The sequence below is a fragment of the Bidens hawaiensis genome, unplaced genomic scaffold (assembly GCF_021521415.1).
Source record: "Bidens hawaiensis isolate Kalapana, Puna unplaced genomic scaffold, B.hawaiensis_p1.1 tig00040085_1, whole genome shotgun sequence".
NCBI lineage: Eukaryota > Viridiplantae > Streptophyta > Magnoliopsida > Asterales > Asteraceae > Bidens > Bidens hawaiensis.
Window position 1 is genome coordinate 1 of NW_027497068.1, and position 12750 is coordinate 12750.

A 12750-nucleotide genomic window follows, 5' to 3' on the forward strand; every position below is an offset into this window, starting at 1 on the left:
GACCTAAGTTTCGTATTAGCCTACAAGTTAAATAAACTGTTTGTGAACAATGATCTGTAGCTTGTTAGGTGATTACTAATGAACTAGAAGAATAGACTACAATGCATACTCACAGTTTATGAACCATCAACGTTGGACTTTATTCGTTCACAAGGAAACTTATGTGCCACCTTTATATTGTTTATGCAGGGGTGAAGTTAGTGATTAATGCAGACAAACACAGGAAAATCAAGTTCTGCTGTCTTCAATCCAAGGCTGCTGAACCATACCTGAGGATATGTGGTGTGGATCGTGAGGATGTTCTTCGTCGGTTTTTGTTTATTGAAGGACCCTATGAATACCACCAAGGATCTACTGGTTAGCAATGCTATTTTTTGTAATTATTTTTCTATCTTTCTACAGACTATTGCAAATGTTTTTTTTGTTACATGTAACATTCGGATTCATATTCTTTTTCAGCTGCACTGAAAGTGTTATCTTACTTGCCATTACCATACTCAGCTTTGAGCACACTCATGATCATACCAACTCCCATACGCGATCTTGCATACGACTGCATCGCCAAAAAACGTTACGACTGGTTTGGTAAAGACACAAACTGTTTAGTTTTAAAGGAAAAAGAATTGCTAGAACGGTTCATTGATAGGGATGAAATGGTCCAGAAAGAATGGTCAGACGAGTAACTCGTCTTTTGCGATGTAAGTTCTTTTGATCCATGTTTATTGTATTTTATAAGAAGCTTAGATATGAGTTTAGTAAATGATTACTTGATTAGCGAGTTGTAGTTGAAAGAGATTGTGGTTTACTCTGTTAATGAAGTAAAGAGTAGAAGTTAAAACGCGTTGTAGCTTAAGATGTCTTTTGCCATGGTATATTAACAATCTATAAATCTTTGTTATTAATGATTACTTGAATAGTGTTCCGTCACACACACAATCATTTTTCAATCTCGGGTTTAAATAACCCGTTTTTAACGACCCCAATTCAAAAAAATAGAGGGTGGCGGTGGTGTTTCCGAATTACCAGGGGTACCGCATGGGTTTACCCGAGATCGCTCCCACCCTCCCCTAGGTAAACAAAGTTTGTTAAAAGTGGTCCTTTTATTTTATTTTTAAATTTTTGGTATTGTGGATGACAATTTATTTAATTTACAGATTTACTAAAGAAGATTGATTACTAGAAATTTGGTAAAATTCATTCAACAGTTTGTATTATAATCTAAACTTTTATTGGTTTAATAAACAAACTTTTATAATTTTTGCTTAAGGTTTGAAATTATATACACATTTACATGATCAACTAGTTATATCACACAATAGTGTCTTGTAATAAATAATACTTAAATTTACATAACATCTTGTGAAACTTAAATAAGAAACAAAACTGAACTAAGAAGTAACATATCAAGAACAAATTTACAAACAATGATCAAATACTCCTAGGCCCTACATAAAACTTTTTACTCGTTCACGAGCATAATGAACATAAATAACTTTTAAATTTGTATTCGAAACGAAGCAAATGTACAACCAGAAGGCAATGCAATAGATTGTTTTCTTTCCGACAATAGACTATTCCGCATTTTGTGATTCTGATGTCATACTGAAATGTCCAAATGTCTCAGCAAGGTTTCCTCTTGTCAACCTTTACATGAATATTGAACCATTTTTTTCTTCTTTATCCTGTCCCCTGATGACGGCTTTTGGTGGCCATTTTCTTTTGTCTGCTTTGACACACCGCCATCTTCTTTTGACTGCTTTGACACTCCTCGTCTCTTAATTCTATGACCGCTGCTACTGCTGCGCTTTGTTGGTGGGATCGTTGTGTAAGAGGCGTGTATCTCGTTTCTTTGTTTAAGAAGGTCATCAATCTACAAAGTCAAAAATGTAAGGATTAGCAATAAGTGCAGCTACAATCACAACATATGGGCTTTTTATTGTATTTGGCAATCACAACACGTTTGCGGCCATGTTGTCAAAGGCGCTTGGAGGACAAAAAAACAGGTTTGACCATTTGAAAATTTCAAACTGGTTAAAAACAGCCTTAAAATGCTTGAACCTTGTTTGACTTGACTTATTCTATAGTCAATTTTAAACCGGTTCATATTATATGCTTGTATAATTTTTTATTGTGCCTCGGGTGTGTTTTGTGCCTTTAGCTACTAAGGCATACACATAGGGGACAAGGGTTATAATCAAACTTTTGAGGTGTGTTGCAAATCAAGCTCAAGCTACTGTAGTAGTCTTGTGAGTCAAGCTCGAATATTAAATACTTGGCTCTTAAAGCTTAGAACCGCTAGTCGATTAATATTAACCTTGCTTAATGTTATGATTAGCACTTTCTATTGATTACCGAATCAAGCCGAATTAAAAAGCACTGGCTATATAATTGAAAAACTAATAGTTTTATTTACATGATAATTTCATATAAAATGACTAACCATTTCTTTTCCTTTTGGATATTTTATTGGTTACTTAGTTGCCGGGATAAGAATGGTGCAGATTCGGTACCGGTGTAATGTTCATCCCTACAGGGCATTGGTACCATACCAGTATTGTACCGAAAATACTGATTGAATATCGGTGTGGACAGTTACTCGTTACAAAATGTTTCTCTCAATATGGTATCGGTTTCATACCAATACCAGCGCCGAAAATCGCGATACCGAATTATCGGTAAAGTGGGTACCGAATACCATACTAATTCTATAGGTACAGTTCGGTATGGTATCGGTATCAAATGCCCATTCCTATTTCTCTGTTATCAATAGATGATGGGGTGTTTTATCAAGCAAATCCAAACAACCCCTTAAGACTAAGATGTGATAATATTTAAGAACTTACCTCCTGCATTTCTTGAGCATATCTACTAGTCATCTCCGTGAATTGCGCAAGAACCTGTAGATATATAACATCTAATTCAAATCAAAACAAAACATATTTTAATTGTCAATTAAAAGACTAATAAAGTAAATCATATTTAACCAACCTCTTTATATTCACTTTCAAACTTAGAAAGCTCGAATCGTTTTGACAAAATCTGACCTTCAACTTCCTTAGACTCTCTTTCTGTTCAGTGAAAGAAGCTGTGCAGATCACTTCTATTGTGTAGCTTACACTTTTGAAAAAATTGTCACCTACAAAAGGAAACAGACAATTATATTAAGGACTTGATTATGATCAAAAGAACCCGCGTGTTACTATTATAAATAGGCCTCTTCATAATTAAACGGGTCAAATTTACTGCCCTTTAATCATAATATTTTGAGACAAGTAAATCTTGCATTTAAACTGACAAATAAGTAGAAACCTAACCGTAAACAGCGAATGTGTGCACGCGGCTTTTATTTCGTTATTTCACATGGTTGAAATCCATCTAGTTTTTTGAAGAAGGCAGCATCTGGGTCCTTTGCAGATGCCACCTAGCGTCAGATGGACAAAAGGTTAAAGAGAATAAAGTTATGGAAATTTAATCGCACGTTTAATAGTCACAATCATGTAACTGATAGTTAAAATTTACTCACTGAATTAGATGGTCGATCCAGTCGATAGACTGGGAAACCAAGAAAAATACATTCCGGCAGATGTCACCTTCCCTGTTTTTACACTATCTTCCTGCAATAGTTACAATTTTACAAATTAAGACATTGTACAATAACTAATTTTCTTATTTTTAAAAATTGTGACGTGGCATATTGTCTGCCGTTTTAAAACGTCTGATTTGATATTTAATAATTATTGCTTACTTAAGCATAGTTTTGAAAAAAGTATCATTTTCACAAGCATGTAAATAACTATTATTTTAGTTTTTTAATCCTAAGAATTTTGTTACACGTGTGGCATCTGATGTAGTAGTTAGCATGCATCAACAAACACCACATTAGGTAAAAGCCGTCAAAAAAGAGGTTCATTGCTAAAATTGTTTAAAACTTAAGTTGCTAAAACAATGTGAAGTTCTATTATTTTCCTTGTCCTTTGCCTCGCTAGTTAAAAACGATCTTTGAGCTTCTAAAGTTCTGTTGTTGCACAAAAGAAATCTAAGTAATTATCTTTATTGAGTAATGATCACGATACCTGTAGGGCGAGATTCAATCCACCATTTTCTTCCAGATCAAAATACAAAAGCTGCACAAAGTTAAAGATTTTGAGTCAACACAGGACATTATGCTTATATCAGACAGTTAAATGTGCATACTAGTTTTGCAAGTAGAGAATTAAATGTACACTCTGAGCAACTTTTGACCCGTTAAAAGAAAAATATAACATGAGTCAACCGATATATAAGTAAATAGGTCAAAACGTTATCTATATGAATATGATATACAGTAGAGTTTCAAAACTGGATTCTGACTGGCAAAATTTTAAATTTAAAATGAATCATAAATGTCAATCAATCTACATTATGAGTTTGTTGAGAAATAAATCGATTACTAAACTTAAACTTGCTCTTGTCTGATGATTGCACTCGGCAAACTAATCCAGCTTGCGCTTCTTGCTCTGTTATTTTGAATGAATAGAAATGAGCACATTGCTTCTCAACCTGCACCATTTTACAAAATATTTCATATTAATATAATATAATTTAGTATGGGTGTAGGGACCTATAAACACCTTTTTTTTGTAAATAATTGCTGTTTAATATTATAATCGTATTTAAACTGCAATTATTTAAGCATTTGAACACATATCGGTTATTTGACTCGCCACATGAAAAGGAAGAAAGTGTGGGGACCTCATAACGCAAATGCATAAAACTTAAAAAGATCATTCGAAATTTGTCACCTGCTGAGAGTTTTTTCTATTCATTTTATAGCAACAGGTTTTAGCATTCAAACTTTCATATATCTTTCTAAATGTTATAAAATCATATCTAACCTTTTGAATCACAAAAATATCATATTTACCAACTTTTAGTAAATAAAATGGATAAGGACACCCAACTTATGAAGTTTTTCATTGATCCAGTATGTATCTATTATCGTTTATACCAAATTTGACCCAAAAAAAAAACAACTTGGATGACGAATATAGAGTTATAATATAGTAATATTACTATTATGTAACTGGAAAGTTATCAGATGGCCAATAATGGAAGGACATTTTCGTCATGTAATACGCACAAATTATAACTTTATATTCACCATCTAATTTGGTTTTTGTCAGAGATGGTTTAGACGAAAGCTAATCTTTTGAATCACTAAAAAAAATCTTATATTCCTACTTAAATTTTTTTTCATATTTGAATTACTTTATAGACCCACCCAGTGTGTATCTGGTTTCGTTTATACCAAATTTGACAAGAAACCAAATTGGATGACGAATATAAAGTTATAAGTTATAATATGTGGTGAACAAAAATAGCATTGATTACTTTTAACTATTATGTAATTAAAAATTTTATAAATGGCCAATACTGGAAGGACATGTTCGTCATGTAATATGTACAAGTTATAACTTTATATTCGCTATCTAATTTGGTTTTTTGTCAGATTTGGTATAAAAGAAACAGGATACACGTTGACACTAAATAAAAGATAACCAATTACTTAAAACAATCTGTTTTCACTGAAAATACAAAAGTGAATTCTAACCACAAACTAGATAAAGAAACATTAGCGGTTAGCCTACCTTTCGAGCAACAGGTTGCCCTAACGCAATTTGCTCAACGGTAACTGCACCATTTAGTGCCTCTTCCAACAAAGTGGCGGATACGGTAGTTTTTATGGGCACTCCAAGTTTGCTGCAATAATATGCATTTTATAGAAACCCTAACTTCAGTAAGACATTGGAAGCATACAAATTGATAAACAAAAGTAGAGGTACAAGATGGATGAGTTGGGGAATTGGTCAAAACTCAAACTGGTCATTTTTAGTATGGGTCGAACAACTTATTTTTGTTTATTTAGGAATATAATTATGAAAAAAAAAAACAGTTTAGTTATGAGTGCGTTGCTATGAACACATAAAAACTGATAAGTAGGTAAGCAGTTATAACTTTTACAATCTTGGAACCACAAAAGTTAGGATGCTTTATGCATTATTAATTAATCTTTGGACGACTTTCAACCCATTTTTGAGATAAAACACAACTCAAACCGTCCCATTCATTAATTAGTCAAAACGACCAACTCTAAAATCTAAACAGAAAATAAGTTTGTTTTATGAGCGTTTTGATGTTAAAAAAACCTGAAAATTGCAGCAAACATTGTATTCATAGCACCCAAGCTTGAAAGATCTAGCTCCAAATCTTGGCCTTCTTTGTCAACAGCCTGCATCAATGACTAATGTGTCAACATAAAGTCATATACTAAAAATATATATAAAAAAAAAGCAAATTGTAAAATATTTAGATTTATTTGATGGCATGTGCATGAATATATAGAGAACTTGACCTCAAAACCAGCAGTGTCATATTGATGCCTTTTATCCAGATCGGATAATATGTTGTAGGAAAATGTTATCTCGTTAAACATGTCACTTGCTTTAGGATCATTTGCATTCTTGTCAGGATGGTACCTATGATACAGTATCAACATAAATTCATCGCCAATAAATAAAGTAGCACATGCATTTATTGCAGACTAATATGATCTCAAAAAGCAAAAAATAACTTATTAAAAAAAATTGAGCACATTTATTAAATGTAACTCTTTCTAAAATACTAAATGAAACATGTAATGGCAAAAATGAGGAGTGTGGTCATTTCTTATCCTTGGGTACATTCAAATACATAAGATGATACAAATATGGCCCTCTTTTAGTTTAAGATAAAACTGTAAACGAAACACAAAACGATTATTTCGACAGAAAAATCCTTCATGCAACCAATTCACGTTCGCTGTTTGTAAGTTACTTGGTAAGCATACCAAAGGTTGGTTATACAAAGAACTTTTGTTAGAAAATAACTACTATATTGTTGTCAATCATATCATAGGGTTGACAGTTTCTTAAGATCAAGCACCGAATAACAGCCTCAAATACTTGTAAAATATTCAATACAAAACCAGTTATGGCTTCAAACATCGGCTCGTTTAACTAGCCCGAGCAAACATCGGCTCGTTTAACTTCAAAATCATGCTCGAGCCTAGTTGAGCTGCCTCGTTTAATTTCGAGCTCGAACCCATTCTGGCTTGACTCGGTGACATTACTTAGAAATGTTTATGCACTTTGGTTCTTAAAGGCACTCCATATCACCTATCCCTAAAATATCCCTAAAATAAGTATTCCTTAAACCATGTAATCACCTAACCGACAGGGGGCTTAACCCCGTGAAGGGACGAATCAGGGCTTTAATCCCGGGTTCAACCTGACAGGGGGCGAGGGTTTACGGATTCCGTTAAAAAAAAATGCAATCCCCTAACCCTTCCTCAAATTACTAATAACACAAACTGCAATTAAGAAACCTAATGTGGTAATTACATAAATCCTTTTTCTTAGAACATAATTAATTCCTCAAATACCAAATCTGCATTTAACGAACGCAAAATTTTACTCTAAATCTAAATTCGACATAATTTTTATTACACAATTATCAGAAATCTAAAGTTAGATAACGTACTTAACGCCAGTCTACCGTAAGCACTTTTAACCTAACCGAAAACCGACATGCTAACCGGACCGACTTCGGTTATGGATTTTTTAAAAACTGAAAATCATTTATGTCTTTCAGTTATAGGTAAGAACCGAACAGATAATGTGATAATTACATAAATCCTTTAACCTAACAAAAACATAATTAACTACTTAATTATTAAATCTGCATTTAACAATTCATAAATCAATAATTTAACAAACTCGTAACCAACCACATAAAATAACAGAAATAATACCTAATTAGTAAGAAAATAAAGAGAAATAGATAACTTACTTTAAGGCCAGTTTACGGTAAGCAGATTTAATTTCCTGATCTGTAGAGTTACGAGCTACACCAAGCACGTCGTACGGATCTCTCAACGCCGACGAAGACTCTTTATTATTATTATTCTCCGATTTGGACGACTTATTCGGCGGCATATTTTGAAACAAAACCTAATAATAATGTTTATATAAAGGTTGCGTGATTCGTGTTGTTGTGACGGAGAAGAAGAAGAAGAAGAAGATGCTGTGTGTGTGTAGAGCTCTTTTACCTGTTTGTTTAGAGTCTTGACGAGAGAGTGTGTGTGATGCCGATAAAAGATTTGTCTTTGTTTGAAATGTTGCAAAAGGAATGCTTCTACTTTTGGGTTTGTAAGACATTAGTCCTTGTGTTTGCCAAATATTCGAAAATCAGAATCCGAATTTCCAGATTCGGATTAGGAATAGTGGCTTTAAAAACTTTCGGATAAAATTTAGTAAGTAATAAATACTATTTATAAATTTCGGATAAGTTTTGGATATTTTAGATATTTTTTTGACATTTCGGATATTTTGGATATCCGAAATATTTTTAAAAGTATTTTTTTTTTAAATATTTTTGTAATTACTTTTTTTTTCCAGATTTCTGGATATTCGGCTTACTATCTAATCGGATTTTTGAAATTTCATATTACGATTTGGATAGTGAAACTCACTATCTGAATGTTCGGATATTCGACTTTGAACGCATCTAGTTAAAACCTTACCGATATCTACGGTTTGGGTAATGACGTTAGCCGGATAATGAAGTGTCATCATGAAAAATGTGTGTGCGGTTTGTTTGGTTATTAGCCTAAACTTAAAACCGGTTCGGTTTTATTCGATTAGGGTGTGTGCAGTTCGATTTGGTTTATTTGGTTAGTTGCCTGTTTTGGGTTAATATTGGTTAATAACATAAACCAAACTGGGTTAAACATCTTGATTAGAAATACATGAAATGGATGCATAATACATGAAATGGATGTAATAAACATGAATGTTTAAATGATTGTATAAAAGCTACAAATATATGAAATATGAATGGTTCGGTTTGGTTAGCTTTGGTTAACCGCGAGTAAAAAAAAAGATAGCCAATTTTTGTCAGTTTTTGGTTCAGTCTTGATATGAAACATGATCGAATGATTATTCAAGTACCATCAGCCATCCCGCCTATAAATTCTCACCAACGAACCTATAGTGTTAGGAAAGATAAGGCGACACTATCAATACAAGTATACAACACCAACCATAGTGTACACTTTCACAACCATGTACACTTCATGTTTTCAATGCTTAATCATCTATTACAATATTTATTCTCACGTGTGAGCTGGGAGCGAGAACTTAGACTGCTGGAGCCATAAGAGCACATTTCGACAAGCCCGGCTACCACCCAATGTAGCAACAATATACAAATAAAACAAGTGTTCTTTGATTATAAACTTGCTTGGTCTTAATCATATGATTAATGAATTTGTTTACTAGGGATGTAAAATGTAACCTTTTGAATGTTAAAGGGGGTGAAGTGACATAGCAAATTAATTAAATAAGAACTTATGTAAAACATAATTATTATTGGTATTATAGAAATTGAGAATATGTCATCATATTGTATCATTATTCAATTGAGTGTCCCATTATCAAAATACGCCATAATACCCATATCCCACTATATAATTTGTGTTTTTCCTTGGTGAAATATTAAATTAAATATACAAAAGAGTATTTAATACAACTTTTATAAACTCAATTAGGGATACGATCGGTATTGTACATGTATTTGTATCGAAAGTATTAGTAACGAAAATCATTAAAACTTATATATTATAATGATTTAAAAAAAAACTTTGCATAGATCTATCTTTTTATTAAACCATTTTTATATTCTTGAATTCTTCCGGTTTGATAGTCTTTCTAATTTGTTAGTTAAGTTGAAAATTTCAAAGAGAATTACACAATCACTTTATAATCAGGAAATGAAAACTAAATAAATGATTTTTTTTAAAAAGTCAAAATATCAAAATTCCTCTAACTATATTTTTATAAATATAACATAGATAGATACTGTTCAGTTTAAATGGTTCATTTAAAGGTTCACACTACAAACCAAACCGTACATGACAGTTTGTAAAAACCTCAAAATGGTCGACCAACTTGTGAATCATTAACCTAGCCAAACCGATCAAAATTTTGTTAGGCGTTTTATTTGATTTTAGTTAAGCTATACTAATAAAAATGATAAGTCGAAAACCAAACCACAACTATTTTATGCTCCTTAATTTTTTTTATTTTATAATATTTTAGAATAACTTACAAACTCGTCTAAACCACTCCTAACTCTACTCCGCAATCACAATAGAACTTGAACCCTTCACCTTTGAAATATGGACACTATTTAACGCTCCAAAATGTCATTAGACTAAATGCCTAGTGGTTTAAATACTCTTTAACAACTTGTCAACTATTCAACAAACAACTTTAAACTACCATTTTGGTGCAAGAGGATACCAAATAAGAATACTTTAACAATACTTTTAATAAATTTTTCTTCTTATTTTTTTTTTAAATTTTTTCATATAGAAAAAAAAATATTACGTTACAACGAATAACAAAGAAAATAATTAATGAACTCGTTATTATTATTTAAAACATAAGCAACATATAAAGGATGTTGATTTATACCTAAATGAAGATAGCGATACTCCTCCTTAAATTGCTTTTCACTTACATGATGTCTCCAATAGTCAAGGTCTCCAAAAGTCAAAGTCAACTTGACTATTAATAAAAATCAACAAAAACATACCCCAAAAAGCTATTCCATATCCATCATGAAATTCTCTATGTAATCACGTTTCATATAGTCAATATTTTCATACCATCAAGTTTAAAACCGTATTTTGACGGATTAAAAAAAGACAAATTGAATTTTAATAATCTTACCCTTTTAACTATTGGCTAATAATAATCTTACATCGCAAAATAGATGTCACTGATCCCCACTTTCACACTAACTTTTTTCACACTAACATAGTTGACCAAATTCAAGCATGGATGTGAATTAATCTGATGAATAAATACATATACACACATATATTAATTGTGGTAGTTTATACAGCTTTTGTATAAGCATTACATGCTAATATTCTTAGAGAAACAATCTTTATATGTACAAATGGCCTATGCAATTAATGCCGAAAAGTAGCGGATATCGGTCAATAACCGATATCTGAGATGTCGGTTATTACGGTGGGATAGCGGTATATATATATAACACCAAAAGTTATCTAATAATAATACTTGAGTCTTAATACAATAATACCAAAGTCATAAAAGTCAATAGTTCAAAACACAAAGTAACAATATTTTTAATTTAAGACATGATTTAATCACTTAATCGAAAGCCACGAAATCATCCTCCGAGTCCACATCAACCAAATACTCCAATCGTTGTTCAAGATCGTCCACTTCAACTGTAGCATCACCATCATCTCTATAGCGTTCTCTTTTGCTCCTAGTATGTGCCCCAAATCAATAATTGGATGAGCCGATGAATTAAGATTTACTAACCTTGGTTGAAAACTTGAGATAGCATCAGCAGCGCTGGAGGTGGAGAAAGAAACAAGATCTGATGTATCGGTCTTTAACGTTCAATAACATACTGATTTAGGTTAAAATAAGATGGAATTGGGCTATGGGTTAATAAGGTAAACGATTTGGGCCCAAAAATCTAACAAACTTGGGTCAATAATATTGGGCCGATAAACTCAATGAGTAAACCGATATATCGGTTGTTAAATATCGTCAAATAGCGGTTCCGCTATTATACCACCGGGCCGCTATAGCGCCGCAATTAACTGCATAGCAAATGGCTAAGGCTGGTTAGGAGATGGAGGAAACCATGTTCTTGGATCCTGGAATCAACACTGGCGGCAATAATAAGGGAGAAGTAGGTTGAGCCGGTATAGGGGAAAGAATAATGATAGGTAGAAGGAATAAGAAGCTGGATGGATGGCATTAAACGGGGTCACAATATATATATATATATATATATATATATATATATATGCATACAATCGTATAATCGAATCCGTGACTGGTAGTTGTGTGATTTTTTGTTTTCTTGTATAAGGTTGAATTAATTACTCCTCTTGGTGGGTGTCCATATGTTTTTTTTCGAAAGGCGATTTTCATTAAAATCACTAGCAAGGTGCTAGGAACCCAGTTACAAAAGGAAATTACAAGGAAAAATTACACCAATCTTTCCAAAGCAAATTTTTAAAAGAAGATCGATTTTTTATCCAAAGGAATCCTAACGATTTTATGTCTGCCACCGTTTTTGAGACGCTCTCCGAAGTGCCTTGAAAAATGACTTCGTTCCTTGTCTTCCAAATACACCAACAAGCCGTGAGAATGATCCCGTATAACACCTTATTTATCTTCCGATCCAAGTTGCTATACTCATGAATTTTAAGCAAGTCTCTGACCGATAAAGCAAAAATAGGGGGGATGTGGCACTAGTTACTAACGAACTGCCAAACTAACGTGGCAAAGTAACATGAGGTGAGAAGATGGTCACTAGACTCGTCGTAATCCCCACATAGACAACACTCCACCGAATTCACCTGAATATTTCTTTTGAGAGCGTCATACGAGTCGAGAGCCTATCCATTTCCGCCTTCCAAGCATGAATATTGACTTTTAACGAAACCCAACTATTCCACTTCATTATAAACGGGACAGAGGGGTTAGACTTCTTGAATAGAACATGCTTCACTGCAGCCACCGAGAATATGCCTGACGAATCTTTTTGCCAAACCCAACGATCCGGTATACTACTTAACGATGGGTGGCCATATGTGTTTCATTATTTATACCAATT

The 12750-nt window shown here is 32.9% G+C and overlaps 1 protein-coding gene and 1 pseudogene across 2 annotated transcripts; one reads left to right on the forward strand and one right to left on the reverse strand.

Moving 5' to 3' along the window:
• Positions 1 to 189: 189 nt before the first annotated feature.
• LOC143591837 (uncharacterized) lies at positions 190 to 683 on the forward strand (the record flags this gene model as incomplete). The annotated part of the gene is made up of 2 exons (XM_077071922.1): positions 190 to 357; positions 460 to 683. Coding segments are annotated over 2 exons (392 nt in total), but the record flags the coding sequence as incomplete, so codon positions are not given.
• A 627-nt stretch (positions 684 to 1310) lies between these two features.
• On the reverse strand, positions 1311 to 8054 carry LOC143591827 (chaperone protein dnaJ 16-like; annotated as a pseudogene). Its single transcript, XR_013145789.1, has 11 exons — positions 7867 to 8054; positions 6392 to 6515; positions 6186 to 6268; positions 5628 to 5739; positions 4435 to 4539; positions 4074 to 4124; positions 3524 to 3614; positions 3315 to 3421; positions 2989 to 3136; positions 2844 to 2897; positions 1311 to 1870 (listed from the first exon to the last, which is right to left on the reverse strand). The product of XR_013145789.1 is annotated as a chaperone protein dnaJ 16-like (transcript).
• Positions 8055 to 12750: the final 4696 nt, after the last annotated feature.